This window comes from Mesoplodon bidens, assembly GCF_964165515.1.
Source record: "Mesoplodon bidens genome assembly, chromosome: 2".
Taxonomy (NCBI): domain Eukaryota; kingdom Metazoa; phylum Chordata; class Mammalia; order Artiodactyla; family Ziphiidae; genus Mesoplodon; species Mesoplodon bidens.
Genome location: NC_138177.1, coordinates 35,018,533 through 35,043,615, shown reverse-complemented (window position 1 = coordinate 35,043,615; position 25,083 = coordinate 35,018,533). Strand labels below are relative to the sequence as shown.

Sequence of the window (25,083 nt, the reverse complement as noted above, 5' to 3'; positions counted from 1 at the left end):
CTAGTCTTCTGTTGTATTTCCAACAACCTGTCTTTTGGAGGTACCCTCCCTCCAACCTTTAGTGCTGAAAGGGGCTGAGCTACCATCCTCTAAAAGGTTGTTTTGATATGAACCATACTTGTAAGAAAAAAAAATATGACTGATTTTCCTTGAAAAATGAAGGGAGACACAGGACAGGTCATTAAATAAAATATTTAAGAACTTTGGAGGCAAAAAGATGGATTGGCCTTAGGCCAAGGACAAAAATAGGTTTCTTGTCATTTTTACTGTGACCTGACTTTGTCTATGTAAACTGTCAACCAATGACCGTTGGCAAATTTCTCCCATACCAACCAGTACTAGATAAATACAACTGTCTTTGTTCTCAGAGCCCACCTTTCTCCTGGAGAGTTGTTTTTTCCCAACTAGCTTCACTCACCAATTTGATGCAGGAGTCTCAATAAACACTGAGACTTGGACTGCTGATTTCCCTAAAGAGTTCTAGGAAAGGCACCTTCTCTTTCTTCATCTTTCTAACAATATACCTTGCATCCAGGGCTAATGCTCTCTTCATAGAACTCCATCCACCAAGCTAAGACAGTACCATGTTTTCTTTTTCATAGGGCTCATATTTGCCTTAGATAATTCACATGAAGGAAAATAGCCAAAGCCAACATATACATTGAGGGATGCCAGTTGTTTACCTCAGTGACACAGCTAAGATGGTTTCATGTTCTTGAGCTGGAAATTTTAGAGCTGAGGGATATATCATGCTTTGGCTCCTGTACAGAAGGCAGTATTTCTAGATACAGCACATCATCAGGAGATTTCCATCTCAGCCAGAGATTACTATAATGTACTTGTCTATTAGAGTCTTTACTGCTATAATGAATAAGACATGATTAATCTGAGCTGTAAAAAGAAGTTATAATAAAACCATAATCTCTTATATTGGTGTAAAGCATTCCTTTAGTTTTTTAAAAAATAATTGCACACAATTTTTACACAAGCTCAACAATTTTATCAATGCAAGGACCTCAAGAAAGAGGAAGTGGAGTTATTACTACTCAACTATGAACCTTCCAGAAGTTAACAAATGAAGAGACGGAGAAACTGAAAAAAGGGACCAAGTCTCAGTTGATCAGTGGTAGAGTTTGATGAGAACCCACACCACGCCACAGATGATTTTCTGTCTTTGTCTATGACCTGTGCTCAAGTTCAAAGACCACTGTACACCTTTGTCATACTTCCCTGGAAATTCTTTTGCCTCTTTTACCACTGTGGCTGGGAGAAATCCCCAGGCAGAAAGGCTCTGATCCAGGAGCATTTGGGTAAAAATATCTCGGCCCCTGCAACTCCAGGAGGCACAAGAGGAGAAAGAAGGCCAGCCCTCCCCCCATGCCCCAGTGCCCCGGTCCACCCACTGGAAGAATTCAAGAAGCCTGGCATGGAGGTAATTTAGCAGCCTGCTGTGTTCTCAAACAACGGCCCGTAAACAATGATTGGCCAATTTCATTCTAATCTTCCCAATTTTGCTCTAATTAAAATCAAGCTGTAGCTTTCAAACAGTTTAATTAAGGCTGATTGGGAGAAATGGGGAGGGGAGACTCAAGCTTAAAGGAGGAGGAAGAGATCATTCTTTGGCGAATCTCATACTGCCCGACAGGCTCAGGGGCTTGGAGAGGGTGTTGAGAGTGGTGTGTTTGTAAATCAACAGGATGTACAGCAGACACATTGAAATGAAGGGCCAGTGAATCTGTGAGGCCAGAAGGAACTGAAAAGGGAGCTGAGACCTGTGTTTTCTGAGGCACAGAAACCCCAGGTCTGCCCTGACCTCCCAACCTGCTCCCCACAGCTCATCTTTTTTTTTTTTTTTTTTTTTTTTTGTGGTACGCGGGCCTCTCACTGTTGCGGCCTCTCCCTTTGCGGAGCACAGGCTCCGGACGCGCAGGCTCAGCGCCCATGGCTCACGGGCCCAGCTGCTCCGCGGCATGTGGGATCCTCCCGGACCGGGGCACGAACCTGTGTCCCCTGCATCGGCAGGCGGACTCTCAACCACTGCGCCACCAGGGAAGCCCCCAGCTCATCTTCTTAACTGTGGAGAAAATTGCTTTGTTCACTAGTCTTCACCTCCCGTTGTGCTTGTCTTTGCCTAGCAAGCTGACAGCCCATGCCAGGTTTTTCCCCAGCCAACATCCATGGGCTTCCCATTACCTACTCAACCTCAGGAGAATTCCCCCTGACTGGCAGTTCCTCCCATTATTCTACAAGTTTATTCCTCTTGCAATGAGATAGCCCTTCTGGTATTTGGGTGTATTTACTTTTTATATGGGCTACTCTTCTTTAGATTAACGATTTTTAGTTCCTTCAATATAGTTCCCAGATCTCTAGGCCCTTATGCTTTAACTTTCTCTGCTTGCAATCTAGTTTGTCAATGTATTTCTTTTTGAAGATGACAACCAAAATTAAACACAATCCAGTAGATGTGTTCTGAGCCACCAAGAGTACACTAGGATACAATATCTGAACACATCAGTATCATCATAATTATCATCATAGTGTCAATTTACTGAGTCCTTATGTTGCCAGTCATGGGACTGGATGCTTTACATATTTTTCAGTCATCACCACAATCTTGCAAATGTCAGTGGGGTAGAATCCTCATTCTTGCCTGTATTAGAATGCCCTTTGACATGTAACTTTGCAGTATCACTCACTCATATGAATGGAGCTTATTTCCCTCCCCCATTGATACTGGGCTTAGCTACGTGACATTGCTTTGGACAAAGGAACATGGACAGAAGTGACAGGTGCCAAGTCTGGGCCCCAAAGTGCATGTCTCCACTCTCTCTCTTGCATCTCTGCCCTCACCACGAGAACTGTTCCTTCCATGAAGCTGTAAGATGCTGCCCTTTCAGCCTCAGACCCATAATAAGCATCACTGGAGTAAAGACCTAATGGCCCCTGTGCAGACCCACAACCTGAAGCATAGCTAACTCAACCAACCTATAGATGCTGAGTGAGAAAAATGATCATTGTTTTAAACTACTGAGTTTTGGGGATACTTTTATACCCATAATTGTGGCAATAATTAACTGATACACTGATACACTCCACAAGCTTAAGTCTCATTTTATGGCTGAGCAAGCTCGGACTGAGAAAATTTAAGTATCTTAGTCAAGGACATATAACCAACCAAAAGTGAAGATAGTCTGTGATCTTTCTACTATACCTATTTCCTTTATTAATACACCTGAATATTGCATTCCTTTTTTGAGAGAAAAATATTCTTGGCTGACAGTAATCTCAAGGTGAACCAGACCCCCACACACATCTTTCCAACCCCAGATATTTTTTTTCCACAGCTAATCCAGGACTCCTATACCCTATATTTGTGAAGTCGACATTTTGGACTTAAATTTAAGGCTTTGCATTTCCCCTTTTTCTTGCATTTCCTCACTTGTGGCAGAGACTGGAAAATTGTTCTCTAAGCGATTTCGTTTTCCTCCTGGGCTCACAGATGGATAGTTTTCCCCAGCTTCCTCTGCATTTAAGTGTAGCCACGTGACTGAGTTTTGGCCGGTTTAATGTGAACCCAGGCCTAGTCCATAAGACTTCCATAAAATCTTTCATGCTCTCTTTCCTTGTTTACCAGGACCCAGAGGGGAACTCAGGACCTTGGTGGTGACACAGTGACTGGATAGATAGAAGGGGTCTTGTTCCTGAATGACTTCATGAGGCAATCTCCTTTTAACCCTACCACAAATTGCACTGGACATGAGCAAAAAAATAAACTTGTATTAAGTCACCGAGATTTGGGAACTGTTTGTTCCAGCAGTTAGCCTACTCTGACTAATTTCACCTTGATCATGTCAATCTCATATTGCAGCCTGGCAAATAATCTTCACTCTTGACATTATTGCCTGTCTGGATAAAGGCCCCTTTCAATTATCTGATTTTATTGCCTATGTGGTCAAACATCCATGCTCCCATATCTCCCTAGTTCAGTTACATTCCCATATGGGGTCTCTCTTCCTTGCTTTGTGAGTCTAGATGGAAGTGGTGTTGGTTTTGAGGCCTTGACTTTAACGTTATGGGATTATGGTGTATGAGCTGTGTTCTATAGGAAAAGCACCTGTCACAGTTAGGGATTTATCTGGGACTATCTATAACTATAAAATCAATGAATAGATTAACTCCGGCTACAGTTAGGGAGAACAATATGTAGATTTTTTTTTTTTTTTTTTTTTCGGTATGCAGGCCTCTCACTGTTGTGGCCTCTCCCGTTGCGGAGCACAGGCTCCAGACGCACAGGCTCAGTGGCCATGGCTCACGGGCCTAGCCTCTCCGCGGCATGTGGGATCTTCCCAGACCGGGGCACGAACCCGTGTCCCCTGCATCAGCAGGCGGACTCTCAACCACTGCGCCACCAGGGAAGCCCAATATGTAGATTTTAAGTGATAAATTTGATTAATGCATGAAGATTGCAGTAGAAAGAGTTTGATAAAGTAAGGCTTCCCCTTCTTTGTTCCATCTTCCTCAATTAAATCTCTCTTCATTTTCTCTTCCTTCCTCAAGATTTTGTACTCTATTGTTTTCCATATTTATTCTCAGGAGACCACTCACAAGTAAGCACCTATCTTGAAATAAACCAAATTTATTTTTTAGTTATCACCAAATAAGCCTATAATAAATTCCTATTATTCTACCCATTTGACTGATGAGAAATAACTTGTACAAGATCACACAGCTGGAAGTAGCAGAACTTCCATTTAAACCCACAGAGGGGACTTCCCTGGTGGTGCAGTGGTTAAGAATCCGCCTGCCAATGCAAGGGACACAGGTTCGAGCCCTGGTCCAGGAAGATCCCACATGCCACAGAGCAACTAAGCCCGTGAGCCACAACTACTGAGCCTGCGCTCTAGAGCCCACGAGCGACAACTACTGAGCCCACGTGCCACAACTACTGAAGCCCGTGCACCTAGATCCCGTGCTCCGCAACAAGAGAAGCCACCACAATGAGAAGCCTGCGCTCCACAATGAAGAGTAGCCCCCACTCGCTTCAACTAGAGAAAGCCCGGGTGCAGCAACAAAGACCCAATGCAGCCAAAAATAAATAAATAAATTTATTTTAAAAAATAAATAAAATAAGCCAACAGAGTATGATTGCAGAGGCTGGAACCTCACCCACTTGCTTTCTGCTTCATCTAATTCAGTCCCAGAACACCCTACTCTTAAAGAGTGACTTCATTCTTTTATTATATCTTTACACGTGGCAGACATTTTTGCCTGGAAGAGCTCACAGCCAAGTGAAGAGCAAATAGAGATAGGCAAATAAATAATTAACTAAATGCACAAAATAAGTTCTAAAGCAGAAATATGAACAGACTGATGGGGAACCAGAAGTAGGATTAACGAACTTGCTTGCGGGAGCCAAAAAAGAAGCTATAGAGAGGTGATATTTAAATGGGTTTGAAAGGTGAGTCAGAGCTCAGATGGTAGAGAAAATAGAAAGAGCTTTGCAGGAAAACGGAATGGGACACGGAAAGACAAGTGGGATCTAAGGAAGGCTCTGTGTCTAGGAAAATCTGGAAATGTTCACCGAGACTGGAACATAAGATAAGCAGGAAGAAATGATGAGGCATCATCAGTGGCACAAGGTCAGTATTCATGGAATATTTGTTGAAAGAGTAAATGGATGGATTTAGAAGAGACTCTCATGCTAAGAAAACACATTTGGATTTTATCCTTTGGGCACAGAGAGACCAACAGAGGATTTTAGGCAGGTTGAATTGGAGAAGAGAGAAAAGGCCAAGTGGTAAACGATGAAGCCAAGACAAGAGAGAAGAGGCTGGCTTTGAAAGGCAGTTCTGAGATGGAAGGCATGTAAGTCAAATGGAAGATGGGGAAAAAGCACGAGTTACAGTGGTGGCCGGTCATGGTAGGAAGCACAGGAAAGAATATAGAAGACATTAATAATAAGTGTAGTAGAAAACAGGATGAGTGCAGTTCTGGCTATGATTTTACCACAAACTAAGTCTAGGTGAACAAAATCAAATCATGTGGGAGGTGCAATTCTTTGAGAAGCTGACAAAAAAGTTAGGATTTTTTTTTCTACATTTCACTTGAATGAAAAACCTATATTCTCTCACGATAAACCCAGAACATATTTCCCACTTTTCTTGTAAAATTGATGCTTCAGGTCCCAAGCAAAGTCACCACACATTCTGAGGTGAGCCCGTGATCTTGAACTACCATCACTAATTTTCAAGAACTGCACAGAATGCAGGAAGTTAAAGAAATCTGTGGAGAGGAAAATGCCTGGTCTGAGAAACTCCAGGATGGTGAACTGATACTGATCTGTGACAAAATTCTTGAGGATTTTGAAAGGTAAGCAAGCAAGCAAGCAAGCTCTCCAGGAGCCAGAACTGGTTCAGGAAGAAAACCTTATGTCAACATCAATTTCTCATTTATTATCCCTTTCTTTGTTTACTAGGACCCAGGAGAACTCTGAGGCTCTGGGTGATGACAGAGTGACTGGATAGGAGTCTTGGTTCTGAATGATTTCATGAAGATCAAAGAGGGAAAAGAGAGAGTTGGGGAAAAAGAAACAAGGACAGTTTGAGAGAGAGACTGTGAGAGGGGAACGAGAGAGAAAAGAACATCTGGAGGGAAGTCACAGTGTGCTACTGTGTCTAAGAATAACTGTCTTCAAATATCTGGAGACCTTTTGCAAAGAAGAGGAATTTACACTTATTCTAGAGAAACAGGAGAAAGCAGAGTCAGGACCAGTAAGCAGAATTATGGAAGGAAATACTGAGATTCAATTTCATAAAGATCTGTAGAGTGTTTTGGGCTGCTGAATGGAAGCTGGCTTCAGAGAACACGCAGAACTGGACCTGCCCAAGCCAAGGCACCTTCTTGGGGATTTGTAGAGTGGTTGTCTGCCATGGGTAGAAAATAAATGATTTTAAAGTTTCCTTCTGGAACCCTTCTATGCTGTTGGTGGGAATGTAAATTGGTGCAGCCACTATGGAAAACAGTATGGGGTTCCTTAAAAAACTAAAAACAGAACTACCATATGACCCAGCAATCCCACTACTGGGCATATATCCAGAGAAAACTCTAATTCAAAAAGATACATGCACCCCAATGTTCATAGCAGCACTATTTACAATAACCAAGACATGGAAGCAACCTAAGTATCCATCAACTGATGAATGGATAAAAAAGATGTGGTGTGTATATATATATATATATATATATATATATATATATATATATATATATATATACTCAGCCATAAAAAAGAATGAAATAATGCCATTTGCAGCAACCTGGATGCACCTAGAGATTATCATACTAAGTGAAGTAAGTCAGAGACAGACAAATATCATATATCACTTCTATGTAGAATCTAAAAAATGATACAAATGAACTCATATACAAAACAGAAACAGACTCGCACAAATAGAAAACATATGTTTACCAAAGGGGAAAGGTGGACGGGAGGTATAAATTAGGAGTTTGGGATTAACATATATACACTACTATATATAAAATACATAAACAACAAGGAGTTACTATGTAGCACAGGGAACAATATTAAATATCTTGTAATACGCCATATGTAAAAGAATCTGAAAAAATATATATATATATATTGAACTATAATATAATGAATGATACTTCAATAAAAAATAAAAATAGGGGTTTCCCTGGTGGTGCAGTGGTTGGGAGTCCGCCTGCCAATGCAGGGGACACGGGTTTGAGCCCTGGTGCGGGAAGATCCCACATGCTGCGGAACAACTAAGCCCGTGCGCCACAACTACTGAGCCTGTACTCTAGAGCCCGTGAGCCACAACTACTGAAGCCCATGTGCCTAGAGCCCGTGCTCCGCAACAAGAGAAGCCACCACAATGAGAAGCCTGCGCTCCACAATGAAGAGTAGCCCCCACTCGCTGCAACTAGAGAAAAGCCCGCATGCAGCAACAAAGACCCAACGCAGCCAAAAATAAATAAATAAAATAAATTTATAAAAAAATAAAGTTTCCTTCTAATTCACAGATCCGAGCACCTTGGTTCTGTTCTGCCATCCCATGTCCCCAGGCTTCCCTGCATCCTCAGACACTGTTTCTGCGGCTCTGGCCTCTTATTCCAGGCCAACCACTAAATCTGGTGTTCTCTGATTTAGTCTCCTGGCCTACAGGCACCAGAATGGACATTGCCCTACTTAGTGGTAACAGAAGGTAAAAGAATGTATTAGCAGCCTCTAGAGCCACATTTCTTCTATCAAGTCCCACTTGAGCATGAATTTCCAGATGGCCGAGGCTGGCATTCAAGGACTTGCTTAGCCTCCCTTCCTTTCCACGTGGTCTTTGTCAGACTCACACTTTAGAACATGAACAGAATGCAGCTAAGCAAAGCCTGGCTCACTGCACTGAAGCTTACCTCTGTTACTAGTACTCCAACTATGTGACCCCTGTCGAGGGATCATTAGGTGTGTACATGCCTCTGTGGATCCAGGAGAGCTCGCTCCCCAAAGAGTCTTCCTTCCTCTTCCTCCTCCATCACTAGCATGTCCCCAGATGAGGCACAGACTCTCCCGGCACACAAGGAAAATGAGAATTCTCCCAGGCACCAAGGCTAGTAATGAAGGGCCTGGGGCAGCGCTCGGTCTGGCTACCTCGTTTTTCTCCGACCAGGGCCTCCTGCCTGGCCAGTGTGACTTCCTTGTTCATTCTGACTCATTCTGACATCCAGAGCTTGCTTGTTCTTTGCAGGGAGAGGGAGAAAGAGGCACATTTCTGGGCTCAGGGGAGAGCCTGGTGTGGTGGCAGAACCAGGGAGCATTGAACAGGTGCAGAGGGGAAAACACAGCAGGCAGAGGGAGCTGTACCAGATCCTTGCATCTTCTCTAAGCCATGGCCCGAGTACAGCAGCCCTAATCTGCCCACCCTATACCTACAAATCCTAAAGCTGACTTGGGAGTCCCAGCCTCTAGGTCTCTTTCACTGCTTCATCTGATTCCATGATGTGCTGTGGATGCAAAGGGTAAGTAGGAGTGACCCAGAGCACGTACCAATCTTGTCATTATATGAAACTCCAAATTTGCAAAGTAGCCCAATAAGCAGAGGTTATTTGCATCACCAAAGGTTTCTTCTTGTCGTATTAAAATATTTCTTGAAATATAAGATATTTCCAAGTGGATGTCTGTGTTTTATAAATCAGTAGCTACCTGATCCTCAAGTCAGGGGCTAGAGATTGACGTAGCACTGAATTTTTATAAGCCATTGCCAGGCAAAAAATAAGATACTGAATTTTGGAAATGGCATCAAGTGTCCCTCGAGCAGAGGATTTGATTTACAGAAATTCGATTTACACTGCACCCTTATAGAAATACACTGGCAGTGCAAAGCCAACACACACAAAATTCTCTGCGGGTGACCTGCTTCAGGAAGGTTCATCTGTAGCTTCTTCCCACAAAGGGTTCCCCAGAGCCCAAGTGCAGATGGAGAACTCTGGTGGAAACAGAGAACTACAAGGTCTTTGAGTGGGATGAGACACCTTCTAGCCCCGAGACCCATCTTCTCCATCCCAAAGGTCTGCTAGAATGCCAGAAGGAAGAGTAGGAGTGGCAGAGAGCACAGGTGGTTACAAGTAGAGGCACCATTTCTCTTGGAGCATTAAGAATCCCAGGCTCAGATTATGTATTTGATTCAATAATAATCATTTAATGGTCAGATCCGCTATTGTATGGGCTGAGTGCTGGCTCTTCCTCTTACCAGTTGTGCGACACCCTCTAAAACTCAGTGTCTTCATCTGTACAACATGTATACAAACAGCATCTCCCTTGTACATTTCTCATAATTTTAGCATATATGTATAACATTATTATGCACTTAGTAAGATGTTGGGTATATTGTGAATACTCCATATGTATAGTCACTATTATTTATTATTGTTATTAATATGTCACAACATAGAGGAATGCTTTGCTTTCTTCTAAGTTATGCATTTGCCCTCCCCAAACAGTCTGTTTTCTTTGCCCCCTTACTCCTTTCATCCCATAAAGAAACTGGGGAAATTGGTGAGAGCCTGCTGCCCTGTGGTCCACACTTCAATACTGTGTAGTCAATGCCTTGAGATCCCTGCTCACAAAAAGCTTTTGTCTCTTGGACATCCACGCCCTCCAGCCAACAGGCCCTCTGAAGGTTTCCTCCTGCTCAGTTCGTGGAGCTCCATTTGAGGCCACCTGCCCAGCCCATCCACAGTATCCAGTGATGCCTTTTTCAGTTGTTTCATATGGGATTGGGCACATCAGTCTGAAAGACCAGAAGGCTCCAGTTGTCTTTAATTTGAGTCAGGGATAGATTGTGGGGATAGAAATCTTTGTCTCAGACTCAGGTCCAAATCTTCATCTCCAGCCCAGCTCTATGGTCATAAATCTGTTCCACTTGATTTGAGCAGCTTTGCGAGCACACTCACCTGTTTCTAATCCTGGAGGAGAAGATGGATGATCGGCACGGGAACAAAACACACCGAGCGCTTTGGTCTGCTGCACAGACCGCAGCCCACTTCCAACCACTTGCTCCCGGGGGTCTGTCTTCCTTGAGGAGCTCCCTGAGGCCTGGGCCGTGTCTCATTCACAGCTGTGTCCCCAGCACTTGGGGAGTGGCGAGCACACAGAGATAATAAACGTATGCTGACTGAATAAATGTCCCACCACATGCCACTCACTGTCCTAAGCAATGTGGACTGAAAGAATTTTCTTGTGGGAGATGTGGAAAGCCCTGAGGTGGGATAAATGTGGCAGAAGCTGAATAGAGGAAAAAAATGAGAATCCTTGACCCAGAAGAAGCTGTTCTCTTGAGGAGAAAAAAAAATGAAAAGACCACGCGGCTAGCCAGTGTCCCTTTCTGCCTGCATGTCGTGAAGGTTTCTAGATGAAGCCTACCTCACTCCTTTCTACATATACATGTCTCTAAGTAGCAATTCATTCATGAATAAAATTAATTATTTCTCAAAGCAAAAATTAATCCTCTTTTTCTCTGCCTGACTGACTCAAGATCTCTCTACTAAATCTCATCTGAAAACAAAACTGAACTAGCTTTCTCCCCTTGGCCTAACTGGATTTTCCCTGCTTTTCTTGCATGCTTTTATTTTTACATTTTCTCTTCACAGACCATCTTTGCAATCCTATTTCAAGCCAGGTGGATGACATGGAAATAGTCCTAGAACACACAGGAAAATCTGGGGCAAGAGTCATTTTGTCCTGGGGGAACGTGGGACTGACATCCTGAGAATTCATTCTGATATGGCATCCATGGACCAAATCCATCCATCAATCACTGAGAATGGGCTAAATATCTTCTTCTCCCAGAGCCTAAGATGCTACATTTCAATGTGTTTTTTCCGTTTATGTGTGCTGCCACTCAAACTGGACAGCTGAACTCCTGGAAATCAGTAGAACCCTGTTTTCTCTATCTTTTGTAGCCTTCAACAGTGCCCAGAATAATGCTTTGCACAAAGTAGATGCTCCATAAATACTTGCAAAAGGACCAAGAAAGCAAACACATGGTGTGGGAAGCTTACTCTAAATTCAATTTTTTAAGCCTAAGTGATGTTGGATTTTCAGTTGAACTAGTGGCTTTATAAGACCTCAAAGAACTGCTTACCATTTTCTCACCAGGTGCATATTCACACTCCATTTTTCCAAGGTAGAAATGCAAGGAATTGCCTTTGGTCCTACCTTCTCCAGATATGCAATTACTTTTACTTCATTTTACTCACTGCCAGCACAGGAAAATGACATGCCCTCCAGGTGAGAGGCTTTTAAAATTGCACCTTGGAAGAAATAGGTGTCTAGGAGACCCTTTTGGCATTTTGGAGTGACAAGATATGGCAGAAACACCACAGTGGGGCACAGCAGGGGGAGGAGGGACATTCACATGCTTCTTGGCATTTACACTGGATGCATGGGACTGGCTGCTCAGTTTCTAAAGCACACCTGGCACTCCCACAACTTTGGTTATACTGCTCCTGTGTCCACAGCACCATTCCCCAAGCTCTCCGCTTGGAGATCTCCCACTCAGCCATCAGAGTCTGGCCAATGCATCCCCTTTTATTCTGGCTTTCCCTGACCTTTCTGTACAGAGTGACCTCGCACTTTTTCCAAATGTACTCGTCTGTGAGTTCCACCAGGTCAGGAACTGTGTCCTCCCCATTCATGGTTTGTTAGCAGAATCTTGTAGAAGCATGAGCACAGAGTCGGCCTTCAATACAATGGATTGAATGAGTACTGCTCTTCCTAAGCTCTTGAATTGTCATTGTATGTTTACGTGCTCTTTCTCCTTCCTCGAAGTGGGCAGCACACTTCCTCATTCGCATAGGTCAGCGGCACTGGTGCGGATGTGTCCATGTTAAGATGCAGACAGGATGCTGTACAAGGATGAGGATCTGCAAGGCCCAATTCAAGGGCCCAGACACCCTTTTGGGGCTCATCATCCAGACACTTCTGGAATAAAATTCCTTGGGTGAAGGCCTTCTGCTGGGTCTACAGCCTAGATTAGATGGTTTACGTCAGATATTCGGCTATAGATTTAGCCAGCACTGAACTCGAGGAAAGCAAACTCTAGACGTTTTGTGCTGTCCCTCTCCCACCTCCTTACCTCTGTGGACTGAGAAATAGTACCTGTGACCTGACTACAGGCTCATCACTCCGCATTGCCTCTGATTTCGCTCTGATTTGTTTTGCTCTAGTTTGTGTACTGTTCCTTTCTCGCCTTCTATTCCAACAAACTCCCTTGTCAAAACATAAACCCAGTGAGAAGGGCAGAGATTACCCAGTTTGCTTGGGTGATGGTCGTTCCTCCGGCCGAGCTCACCTCCTCCCCTGCCTGTCCCATCCACCTGAGAACCACGTCTTCCCTTGTGGTGCCCGGCAGCTGTGTGATAACACAACCCTTCTGTACCTCCGTAGCTATGAGGAACACCTAGGAAATCACTGAGATTTACCCAGACAGACTGAGGTTGCCTTTGGTTGCCATTTATTTATGTGGATTGTGGTCTCTTAATTGGAGACAGTGCCTCTCCCAGGGTTCACTGTTTATTCAAATCAGTATTTGTTAGTCCCTGAGACATGGTCCAGATGATAAATCAGCTCTGGAGTTCCTTCTGTGATTGCTTCCACAGCTGCTCTCTGCTTCCTCACCTCTCCATCTCCCAGGAGGCACCCATATAGGCTGGTTCTAGGCCCTCCAGCCTTTTCTGCTTTTAAACTTTTCTCCCAGCTGCTGGATCTTATGAGTTCATGTGCCTTGGCACTAATAATTCCTAAATTTAACCTCCCATGACGACTGTTCTATTTCATTTGTAACATCTCCTGTAAATATTCTCACGACCTCAAGTGCATCATGGGGGATGCTGCCTTACCATTAAGCTTTCTCTCCTTCTCCACCCTGGCTATTCCTGCTCTCCTTCCACCCCCCAAGCACTTAGTATAATCAAGCTTTAATGTCATACTGTTCATGTGGGGCTCCTGTTAAAATGCCGATTCTGATTTTGTAGGTCAGGGTGAGACTTGAGGTTCTGTCATTTCTTACAAGCTCTCAGGTAATGCCAATGCTGCTGCTGGTCCACAGACCACACTTGGAGCAGTATGGATAAATTATTCGGTTTTGCCCTTTTCTCACTTCTTTCACATGTAAGCTATTGCCAAACCTTATTTTTCATCCTGATGAATCATAAACAGATTATCTTTACTTAGGGTAATTGCTCTGGTGCCTGCAGAAAGGTTCTTTTGCCTTAACTGCCCTCATTTCAGCACGTCATCTGATTCTACCCCAGCCTGCCCTAATGTATGTTTCCAGAGGCACCTGCTAAAACACATTCCTGCTTCAACATTGCCTACCTTTGGGTACCACTCCAACCTCGGTTTTAAGCTATGTTCTACTTTGGTTCTCAAAATTTGCAAACTTTGCCCAGAATATGATCAGAAAATCATGATCAGAATATGATCACATATAATATGAAGATAGCTACTTATTTTTTGGTTTTCTTTTTTTCCTCCTAAAAGACTTCTAACATATCCCTAGACCCTTCTTTTCTAAAAGAGAGGCAGATAATAGAAATGGAGGTATTAGTGACTAAGGTCAATAATTTGGAATTATACCTGGCCTTGCTTTTCTCCCAACCACCATATTATACTCATTGTTCTATATGATCTCTAACTTTATCTCTTAATTTTAATTTATTCTTTCCGAGTTTTAAGTGTTTCATCATAGTGGCTTGGATTTTTTCCAATCCCACGATTATCTCTCTATTAAAGCTTTAATACAAAAAGAAATTAAAAAAAAAACCAGACTGCTCATTACTTTGATTTGTAGCAAAGAGAGAATGGAACATTACTGCTAGAGTGTTTTGAGAAACCATATTTACATTTGCATCAGCTCAATTTAGGTGCCTGATTAGGTTGCATGTTATGATGAAGATGCACTTACCACTCAAAGGGAAGTGGCGTGGTCTAGCGTAATGAGCAGGAGACTTCAAGTCAGGAGCTCTGAGTGCTATTTCTGGCTGTGACTGGCTACCTCTCTGACCTTGAACAAGTCCATCTCACCGCCTTGAACCCTAAGAACCCCCATCTGCCTCACAGGGCTGCTGTGAGAGGTTGATCACTTAAGGGTTTATTGTACTGGGGGCTATAGAGTGGGGCAAAGGCAGGTAGTTGGGGGTCACAAATGGAATCTGAGACAGGATCTCTGCTCTTTCAGCTCTTACCACTAGCCTATTAAGAGACAGTGTCTGAGAAGTGGACTGATTGCTCAGATCTTGGTCTGATAGGGCTTAAGAAGATGCTGAGAGGTCGGCTAATGGAATTTAAAAGCTTGCCAGAAATTGGGTGAGATGGCCAAGGCCATCCTGTTATTTAGGAAGTTTTTACAAGAATGTATATTGTCTCTCTTCTCGTAATGGTGCCATCCTGAGATTGTTCAAGTTACCCCTGGAACCAGGGAGCTGGCAGTGACCAGTGCCCAGCTTCTGTAGGACATCTTAAGGAAGGTCTGCTCAGTTGGCAACCCCTGACTTTATAGGAGAAAGATCATTCCCTGTGGTGATTCTAAAACATGCTGGAAATGATCCAGCTCTTTCTGGTAGTCCATAAGACCAGTAAGAGTGAGCCCCAGAAAACATGCATTCATTCTCCAGTTGAGTTCCTCTCCCAGCAGAGACAGAGATTGAGGAATTAAGGTTAATATGCTTTAAAAAAGAAAGCAAGAGAGCAATTTTTTTTCTCCTTCTAATGTAAGCTGTCAAATGCTAAGCCATTATCAGATGTTATCATGAAGATAGTACCCATGGCTGTCATCTCATTATAATTTTTGCATTGGTTAATATTTGTTGAGGATACTCTAATACTAGGTAATATTTATTAAGCACCGTTCTAAGTGTTTTACATCAATTAACTCATTTAATTTTCACGTCAATCCATTAGGTGGGCACTATAATTGTCCTAATTTTACAAATAAGGAAATTAGGGAACAAAGAAATTTAATAATTAACCCAACATTATACAGCTAGTAAGCTGCAGCCCCAGGATTAGAGTCCAGGTCATCTGGCTCCAGAAACCTTCACTCTGGAGCATCTATGCCTATGAGAATACAAACTTACGGAGAGAGCAACAATCTCTGGGGACCCGTGGTTAGAGAGGCCAGAGCTATTCTAGACCAACCAGTCATCTACTCTAACAGACAGCACATTCTGATTTCCAAATAAGAATAGGTGGGGTTCAGAGCTTAATGTTAGAACCTGGTTGTGTAATTGCTATAATATGTCCACACCCAAGATAGAAGAGAAGAAGGATCTGTTCTGCTGTGTAAGAGAGCTTCATGTAATTCTGCACTGAATATTCTAGCCCCATTGGAAAGTCTTATTCTTCCCCCACCACAGCTCACCTCCCTTCTTACATGGAAAGCACATATGGATACCATATGATCTCCATGTGCCAAAAGCTTTCTTAAAGAATTGAATAAAAGACTAATCCTGTTCGAGACCCCATAGTTCACCACAGAGCATTTCTGATATTCTCTGTAAGCTCTTTCTCCCTCTGCCCTTCTGGAAAAATTGCCCTTCTAGTCATTAGGGATGACTAGACCAGTTTTCTGTGACCTGCTCTAGTCACAGTAAGCAAGATCTTGAAGTTGCTAGAAGGAATTACCACGAGAGACGAAAGGGAAAGGGATAGGAGTGAGTTCCCTTGGGGATAATATAGAGCCCTACAACAAGTATCCATGGATCCACCATGTTGCTTAATAACTAAAGGCAGGGCTCCCAGAATGCTCCTGGAGCAGCCGTGTGTGACCATTCTCCCCTTGCCCCGCCATGGGGTCGCAAATCGCAATGCTGTATTCCTGTCAGAATGACTGGTTACTGTTTCCCCAAGTACAGGTTCATGTGCAATAACTGACCCCAGAGAAACAGAATGGCACAGTGTAAGAGCCCGTCACATTAAATGATCAAAACAGCATTACAGACTGATAGAACAGTTGATGGTGCAGAAGTGATTCCAGACATTCCCCGTGGCCGGCTCTGAGCTGCTGCTAAGGCATTCAGTGGTCGCCAGCCTTGGGGCTGGGGCCTGATGACAAGAAAAATCTGTGGGGCTTCCCTGGTGGCGCAGTGGTTGAGAGTCCGCCTGCCAATGCAGGGGACACGGGTTCGTGCCCCGGTCCGGGAAGATCCCACATGCCGCGGAGCGGCTGGGCCCGTGAGCCATGGCCGCTGAGCCTGCGCGTCTGAAGCCTGTGCTCCGCAACGGGAGAGGCCACAACAGTGAGAGGCCCATGTACTGCAAAAAAAAAAAAGAAAAAAAAAGAAAAATCTGTGGAGGGGTGAAGGAAACTGGTGCTTTATTCCTTCTAGTTCTTATAGCCCTTTGAAGAGAATGGTGGTATTAGTATTCCCAGCCTGACATTTCAGTTCCAACATACTTAAAAAAATTGTTTTGGTGATAATAGTGCTTTTGAAAGATTTGGGATAAACAGAAAAGTTTGAGGTGAATTAAATCTTGTTTTCCTGAACTAGAGGGATTCGCTGCTTAAATACATTCTAGGGTGGATTTTCTCTTTTCCCTTTTTTTCTTCTTCTTTTTTTTTTTTTTTTTTGGAGGGATGGAAAAAGAAATTCTTTGATAAAGAGAAGCATCACCCTGAATTTACCTTATAGAAAGTTCGTGGGGGACACAGGTCCAATTTCTTATATATTTACTGAGAGTCAAGTTAACCTCTTTTACCGGAGCAGGTGTTAGCTCAGCCATTCCCAGCCCGAGCTGGCTGCTCTCTGCCTCAGTGGCCCTGTGTGAACTTACACTACAGTCTTTGGAGGATGGCAAGGACCAGAGCCGCTGAACCAGAGAGTATGAACTGCAATCCCTTCTAATATCAGATTAGAAGAGAAATGGCTTTTGTTTCTACGGACCTCTGCACCCAGGAAGCACCAGCCCCTCAAATACCTCATCTTTCCCTTTGTCTGCATCTGCACGTGGGGATCGTGTACCAGGAAACTGTCCCCTGTAAATGGCTGCACTTACCATTTGGGACTCTCTCAGTGCTCAATACCTTAAAACCTTATTTCTGAGACTCCGTACTAACCTAAACAGACTGCGTGGTGTTGCAGAAGTACAAAAAAAAAAAAAAAGCCTCTTAGAAACAGAAAAATATAGTTTCTTTAAATATAATTTAAGAACGCAGACTTTGGAGTCTGACTACTAGTTGGGAGCTAATCCTAGCTTCACCATGTACTAGCTGTGTGCCCCTCGGCAAGTTCCTTAACTTCTCTGGACCTCAATTTCCTCATCTGTAAAAAGGGGAGAATACCTGTTCTTCCAAAAGAGGGTTATTAGAAGGATTAAATGAGTTCATGTACATAAGGCATGTAAAGTGCTAGATCCAGCAAGAGGGCCAAAACCTTTAGTATGTTCACATGACTAGGAATGCACAGGCCCAAGGTTACCAAGAGCAACCTCTAGATGGCAAAAGAATAGGTGATTTTCTGGCTCTGTTTCTCTTTGTGCTTTTTCAGACTTTCCCGCTCTCTCTCTCTCAATAGAAATGAATCTCTAATTGGAAAATAAATATCTTTAATAAAAGAAAAAAATTCTAGCAAAGTTCCCAGGTTTGTCTGAAGACTATGGTCAAGGTGAGGAGGAAAAGGGGGTGACACTAAGGCAGGGACTGAGCAGAGGGATGAAGGGGAAAGTTGAATTCAGGAATGCACTCAAGGGAGCCCTGAGGGTCTCTGGGTCACCGGAGGTGAGGATTTTGATGAGCCTTGTGCTCTTGAAGCGCTGGTCCAGCAGCCAGGAATCTGTACCTGGTTCATCCCTTGTCAGATGGGTCAGACAGGCTACATGTTTGACTTTCAGCTCTGATGCTCCTGAGGACAGGCCAAGGGGCAGGGACGATACAGCCCATTTCCTTGCACAAGGCCAACTGAGGCTGTGGTGTTGACAAGGGTGAGGGCCGGCCCATCCCCGCCCCTGCGGGGCTCCCCCCACCTCTAAGGCAGGACCTGGAGCTGTCCTTCCTTCATTTGCATATCGAGGTAATTACAACTCATAAAAGTATCTCACCCATTATTTAAAACCCGGCCCCAGCCTTCGACTCTGACCTCCTGCAGCAGCTCAGGCCTCATGCTGAATCCAAGCCGCCTGATTTGTCCTCAATTTATAAGCAGCACAACCTATAAATAGAAACCCTTTTGCTAAGTTCCCCAGGAGGCATCAGCAGGTTTTCCAGCTTGTATGTGTTTTCTTCTTTTTTTAAAAACCAACATGGCAAGCTTGTTCTCCCTGCCTGCTGGTCCTCCGGCTCTCTCCTAGTGCAGTCTGCGGCCTGCCAGCTGGCTTGGCGCCTGGCGCCCTGCACAGACCCAGGCTGGCTTCAGTGGGATGCCCCACTCACCTGTAGATCCTGTATCTGGTGGTAAAACCCTGGCGGTAGCGCTCCACGAAGTCGGTGTACTCCTGCGCGCGGTGAAACGGGCCCCGATCTGTGAGCAGCCAGTCCAGGGGCGGCTGGCCAGCCGCGGAGGCATGATGCTCGGGAACCGCAGCGGCCGCCGTGGCCGAGACAGCCAGCACCCAACCGGGGAGGGCCAGTGCCAGCAGAGCTGCCCATGGGGCTGCCGCCACCGGCTGAAGCCCTCTAAATCGAGTGCCACAATGCCACCTCATGCTTCTCCCAGGCGGTTGGTGTCTTCATTCTCTCGCCACACTCTCCAGCTCTGTGCCGCTCCACAAGGGCTCCTGGAACTGGAAAAGTACAACACGGAGATGTCAGTTGCACACCCTGGTCTGACCGCATGGGCCTGTGAGCATCAAATCTCCTTGGGCAGGGCCCATTCTAGAATCCTTTATCTTAGTAACACATCTTCCTTCTAGGCATTGAGCTCCGTGTTGATGTATATTTCATTTAATTCTTAAAACAATCCTACAGGAAACACCACTGTCATTTTGCCGATGAGAAGATGAGGTTTAGAGCTATGAGGAAAGTTGCTTAATTTCACGCAGATTTCAAGTGAAGAAACCAGAATTTTGACCTCAGGGGGTCCAACTCTAACCTTTATACTGTGTTGCTTCCTTGTTTCCTGTGTAGACTCAACACCATCCGCTTGTCTTCCTCTCTCAAAAATGTTCACTATGTTTCAATAATAGCCTCATAGATTGTGTGCAGCCTCTAGAGGCTTGATGTAAAGCAAGGAGAAGCCCCCTTTTTCTGATGGTGAATTGTGGGCAGAATAGTGAAGTCCCATCACTGTTATGAAGCTGGGTGAACTTGGGCAAATTACTTCCCTTCTCTGAGTTTAGTTCTCCCTTATGGAAAATAAAGATGCTTACTATGGAGAACAGTATGGTTCCTAATACTACTAAAAATAGAGCTACCATATGATCCAGCAATCCCATTCCTGGGCATATATCCAGAGACAACCATAATTTGAAAAGATATATGCATCCCAATGTTCATAGCAACACTATTTACAATTGCCAAGACATGGAAGCAACCCAAGTATCCATTGACAGATGAATGGATAAGGAAGACGTGGTACACGTACACACACACACACACACACACACACACACACACACACACACAATGGAATATTACTCAGCCATAAAAAAAGAATGAAATAATGCCATTAGCAGCAACATGGATGGACCTAGAGATTATCACACAAAGTGAAGTAAGCCAGACAGAGAAAGACAAATATGATATGATATTGCTTATATGTGGAAGCTAAAAAATAAATACAAATGAATTTATTTACAAAACAGAAATAGACTTGCAGACATAGACAACAAAATTATGGTTGTGAAAAGGGAGTAGGGGAGGTATAAATTAGGAGTTTGGGATTAACATATACATACTACTCTATGTAAAACAGATAATCAACAAGGACTTACTGTATAGCACAGGGAACTGTACTCAATATTTTGTAATAACCTATAAAGGAAAAGAATCTGAAGAAGTATATATATATATACACTTTATAAATAAAAATACTTTAATATATAAATAACTGAATCACTGTGCTGTACACCTGAAAGTAACACAACATTGTAAATCAACTATACTTCAATTTTAAAAAATGTAGGATTATACTATATTAAAAAAAAGAGAGAAGAGAAAAGAGGCTTGACTAGATAATAGTCAAGCTTTGGACTTCCTGCTTTGAACATTGATCTGTTCCTTTACAAAAGGCCATGCAGGGATAGAGTTACAGTGGGAAATCACCATCATCAGAGAACAGACCCGTGAACACAAGGATGACCGTTGTGCTCTTTCTCCTCACTGTGTAGTATGGAAGCTCTCTGAGGGCAGGGCTGTGTATCCCCCTACCCTAGTTCCTGAGAGCACACAGTAGGCCTTCAGAGACGCTCCTTGAAGAAATGAATGAGTGCATTCTTGCCCTGCCCTCTCTGAGTTGAGGGACAGTGCCAGGAAGGGAGTAAGACTTTAGCCTTCAAGACTCCTGGCTGACTCAGTACTGCGGGGGTTCTTGCAATAGAATTCATTTCTTCAATCTTCAATGTCTAGCACATGCTGTCAGAGTCTCACCCATCTCCCCTCACCAGTCCCACCTCGGTCTGTGCTAGAATGACTTCCAATCCCCAACACGTGTAATTTGTGGCTTTGAGGCCTTTCTCTGGCTGCCAAAGTCCAGAGATGAGCTTCCTGTGATGAAGCAAGGGGTGTCAATTCACTGGCACTTCCAGACTTCTGTAAGGCCAGGTCAAGTGGGCTTCAGCATTTGACTCACTCCCATTCCCCAGGACCCCGGGTCACTGAGGAATGGCTCCAGTTTAACAAAACCACCGACTTCCCTTGGACCAATGCAAACCCTGAAGAGGCTGCCCAGAGGCTGGGACCAATTCTTAATCCTGGTTACTCCCAGCCTAAAAGCTGGCCTGAATCTGACAAAGCTGAGCCTCAGCATTTGTACAAGATGCTTTCAAAAGTGTTGCAGTGCCTGCTGGTAAGGATAAAGGGAGAGAAGCATGGGTGCATGGACCTTCAGCGTCACTCCTCTACTCTGGTTAGTAGGTATTGGCCATCTACTACTCACTGGGTAATTCTTAGGAGTTTCCCCAGTTAATTCTCACAGAAAGTTTCTACTATAAGCAGTATTATTGCAAGTGTACATTTCCCTGAGACTCAGAGGTGCTGGGCTAGGAAGATGCAAAGGTAGAATACGAACCTAGATCTGCTTCCATGTCCAGACTTTTCCAAAGAATGCTTTGCTCTCTAAGGCGCTAGAGTGGGCAGCAAGATAGACCCATAGTTAATGAACTGGTGGACAAGGGGGCTGAAGGAGAAATAGTGAGGCAACATCTGCCCTACGAGATCTTAAAACATATTATAAACTTCCAGTAAGTAAGTAGGTGATACTGGCACACAAAGTGGGTGGGCAGATCAATGAAATAGAACAGCTAGCTTGGAAATAGACCTTATTGTACATAGACCTTATTATAAATACATACGTGTGTGTGTGTGTGTGTGTGTGTGTGTGTATGCATCACAGATTAAATGGGTAGGGGGTAGACTATTTTCTACAAAATATTGGGAAATTAGTTCCAGATGGATTAAGAAGTTAAATATAAAAAATAAAACCATAGAAAGAAGACACATTTCCAAGTGTTTTTATAATAAGCAGGCATTACTTTTAAACCGGGGGGGAAAAATCGTGCTATAAACTAAAAGGAGGAATCAGCCTTGCACATGGAGGGGTAGGCATTTATTTTTATGGGATGTAATCTGATGAGGATGCCCAAAATATTTCTCATTTAATCATCCATGCATTCGTTGCTTGAGAAACAGAAACTGAGGACTCCTAAGTGCCAGACACTCTGCTAAGTACCAACAATATGAAAGCAAGTGCTCGTTACATTGTCTGAAACACTACCTACCATTAGCGATTCGTTCCTCTTATAAAATATTGTTCTCTTTCTAAAGGCATATTGATGGAGGCACATTTTGGAGACTGGGGCTGCTTGACACAGCAGGCCAAGGCAGCAAACACAGTAAGGTGGACAAGCACTGACACAGGTAGGACACTGCAGAATGCAGGTTTCTAAAATGGTCCCCAAGATTCTTGAGCTCTTCTGTGTGTGCCCTTTATAATCTCCTCCCCTTGAGTGCAGGCAGGCCCTGTGAATATGATGGGATACTCCTTCCATGATCAGGTTACTGATCAGTTGACTTTGAGTTAATCAAAAGGAAAAGTATCTTGGGTGGGCACGGCCTAATCAGGTGAACCTCTAAAAGAAGGTGAAGTGTCAGAGAGACAGGATCTAGCTGCCCTGGAAGAAAGCAAGCAGCTATGCTGTGTACAGTCTATGTGGGCCATGCAGCAAGGGATTGTGGGTGGCCTCTAGGAACTGAATACAATTCCCAGTCAACAGCCAGTAAGAAAATGGGAACCACAGTTGTCCCACCCCAAGAAAACCAATTCCTTTTTATGGCTGAGTAATATTCCACTGTATATATGTACCACATCTTCTTTATCCATTCATCTGTTGTTGGACATTTAGGTTGTTTCCATGTCCTGGCTCTTGTAAATAGTGCTGCAATGAACATTGGGGTACATGTGTCCTTTTGAATTACAGTTTTCTCAGGGTATATGCCCAGTAGCGGGATTGCTGGGTCATATGGTAATTCTTTTTAGATTTTTTAAGGAACCTCCATACTGTTCTCCACAATGGCTGTATCAATTTACATTCCCACCAACAGTGCAAAATGGTTCCCTTTTCTCCACACCCTCTCCAGCATTTATCGTTTGTAGATTTTTTGATGATGGCCATTCTGACCAGTGTGAAGGTGATACATCATTGTAGTTTTTTTTTTTTAATCAATCAATTTATTTATTTATTTTTGGCTGCGTTGGGTCTTCATTTCTGTGCGAGGGCTTTCTCTAGTTGCAGCAAGCAGGGGCCACTCTTCAATGTGGTGCGCAGGCCTCTCACTATCGCGGCCTCTCTTGTTGCGGAGCACAGGCTCCAGACGCACAGGCTCAGCAGTTGTGGCTCACGGGTCCAGTTGCTCCACGGCATGTGGGATCCTCCCAGACCAGGGCTCGAACCCGTGTCCCCTGAATTAGCAGGCAGATTCTCAACCACTACGCCACCAGGGAAGCCCCCATCATTGTAGTTTTGATTTGTATTTCTCTAATAATTAGTGATGTTGAGCATCTTTTCACATGACTCTTGGCCATTTCTATGTCTTCTTCAGTGAAATGTCTATGGAATATTACTCAGCCATAAAAAGGAACAAAACTGGGTCATTTGTAGAGATGTGGATGGACCTAGAGTCTGTCATACAGAGTGAAGTAAGCCAGAAAGAGAAAAACAAATATCGTATATTAACACATATATGTGGAATCTAGAAAAATGGTACAGATGAACCTATTTCCAGGGCAGGAATAGAGATGCAGAAGTAGAGAATGGACATGTGGACATGGTGGGGAAGGGAAGGGTGGGACAAGCTGGGAGATTAGGATGGACATATATTCACTACCATGCGTAAAATAGCTAGTGGGAACAAGCTATAAAGCACAGGAAGCTCAGTGCTCTGTTACTACCTAGATAGGTGGGATGTGGGTGGGGTGCGGGGGAGGTCCAAGGGGGAGGGGATATATGTATACAAATAGCTGATTCACGTCACTGTACAGCAGAAACTAACACATCCAATTAAAAAAAAAAAAAAAAAAAAGAAAACTAATTCCGCCAACAACCACATGAGCCCGGAAGAGAACTCTGAGTCCCAGATGAGAACTGCTTTCCTGACACTTTGATTTCAGTCTTGTGAGACCCTGAGCGGAGGACCCAGCTAACCTGTACCTGGACTCCTGACCCACAGAAACTGTGACATAATAAATTCATACTGCTTTATGTCACTAAGTTTGTGGTAATTCCTTACACAGCAATTGAAAAATAATAGACACATAAAGGACCTCACTCCCATTCTGCACACCTTTGAGAGTTCTTGGTGATTTCTGGAGAAGACTAGCAATTGTTCTTGGCATAAGAAAAAGCTAGCATGGCAATTTCTTGAGCAGAGTGATGATGATCATCTCCCCTAAGTCTGAGCATCTTTGCTGAGCCATACAACATCAACCCTGCCTAGGTTATGGACCCTTCAAGGTCAAAGTCCAGGTCTCTGTTTATATGAAAAACTTCAGCTCTCATACAGAGTCAGTCTTCAAAACTACGTGATCAATCAATTCCATGCGTTTCATAGAGGCGTCACTGTGAGCCGGTGACAACGTGTGGCCTTGGCCCAGCCACTGAGCCTCTTGGTAGCCTGTTCTGTAACACAGGGGTGGCAGCCGCCCCCTCCCCTGCTAATCGCGGGTTTCTAAGGACAGGTGAGAGCGTGTGTGTGAAAAGCTGTGTGCTCTTTGAAAGAAGCGAGCTATATTAAGTCAACGTGTGCTTCTTGTCATTCTTTGTTTGTAATTATGCTTTTTCAGGGTTCACAATGTGCTGGAACCTGCCTGGTTATAGAAGTATCAGCTTTAGAATCAAATGGTTTTGATTGCTGAGCCGGG

General features: G+C 43.9%; 1 protein-coding gene across 1 annotated transcript in view; it reads right to left on the bottom strand.

Annotated features, from left to right (window-relative positions):
* Positions 1-19,213, bottom strand: part of BRINP2 (BMP/retinoic acid inducible neural specific 2) — a gene marked incomplete at both ends in the record, with an annotated part of 51,824 nt that extends 32,611 nt beyond the window's left edge. Inside the window, one exon of the mRNA XM_081218154.1 lies at positions 18,942-19,213. Within this exon, the coding sequence (XP_081074280.1) occupies positions 18,942-19,213 (272 nt within the window). The remainder of the gene's footprint in view (positions 1-18,941) is intronic.
* Positions 19,214-25,083: the final 5,870 nt, after the last annotated feature.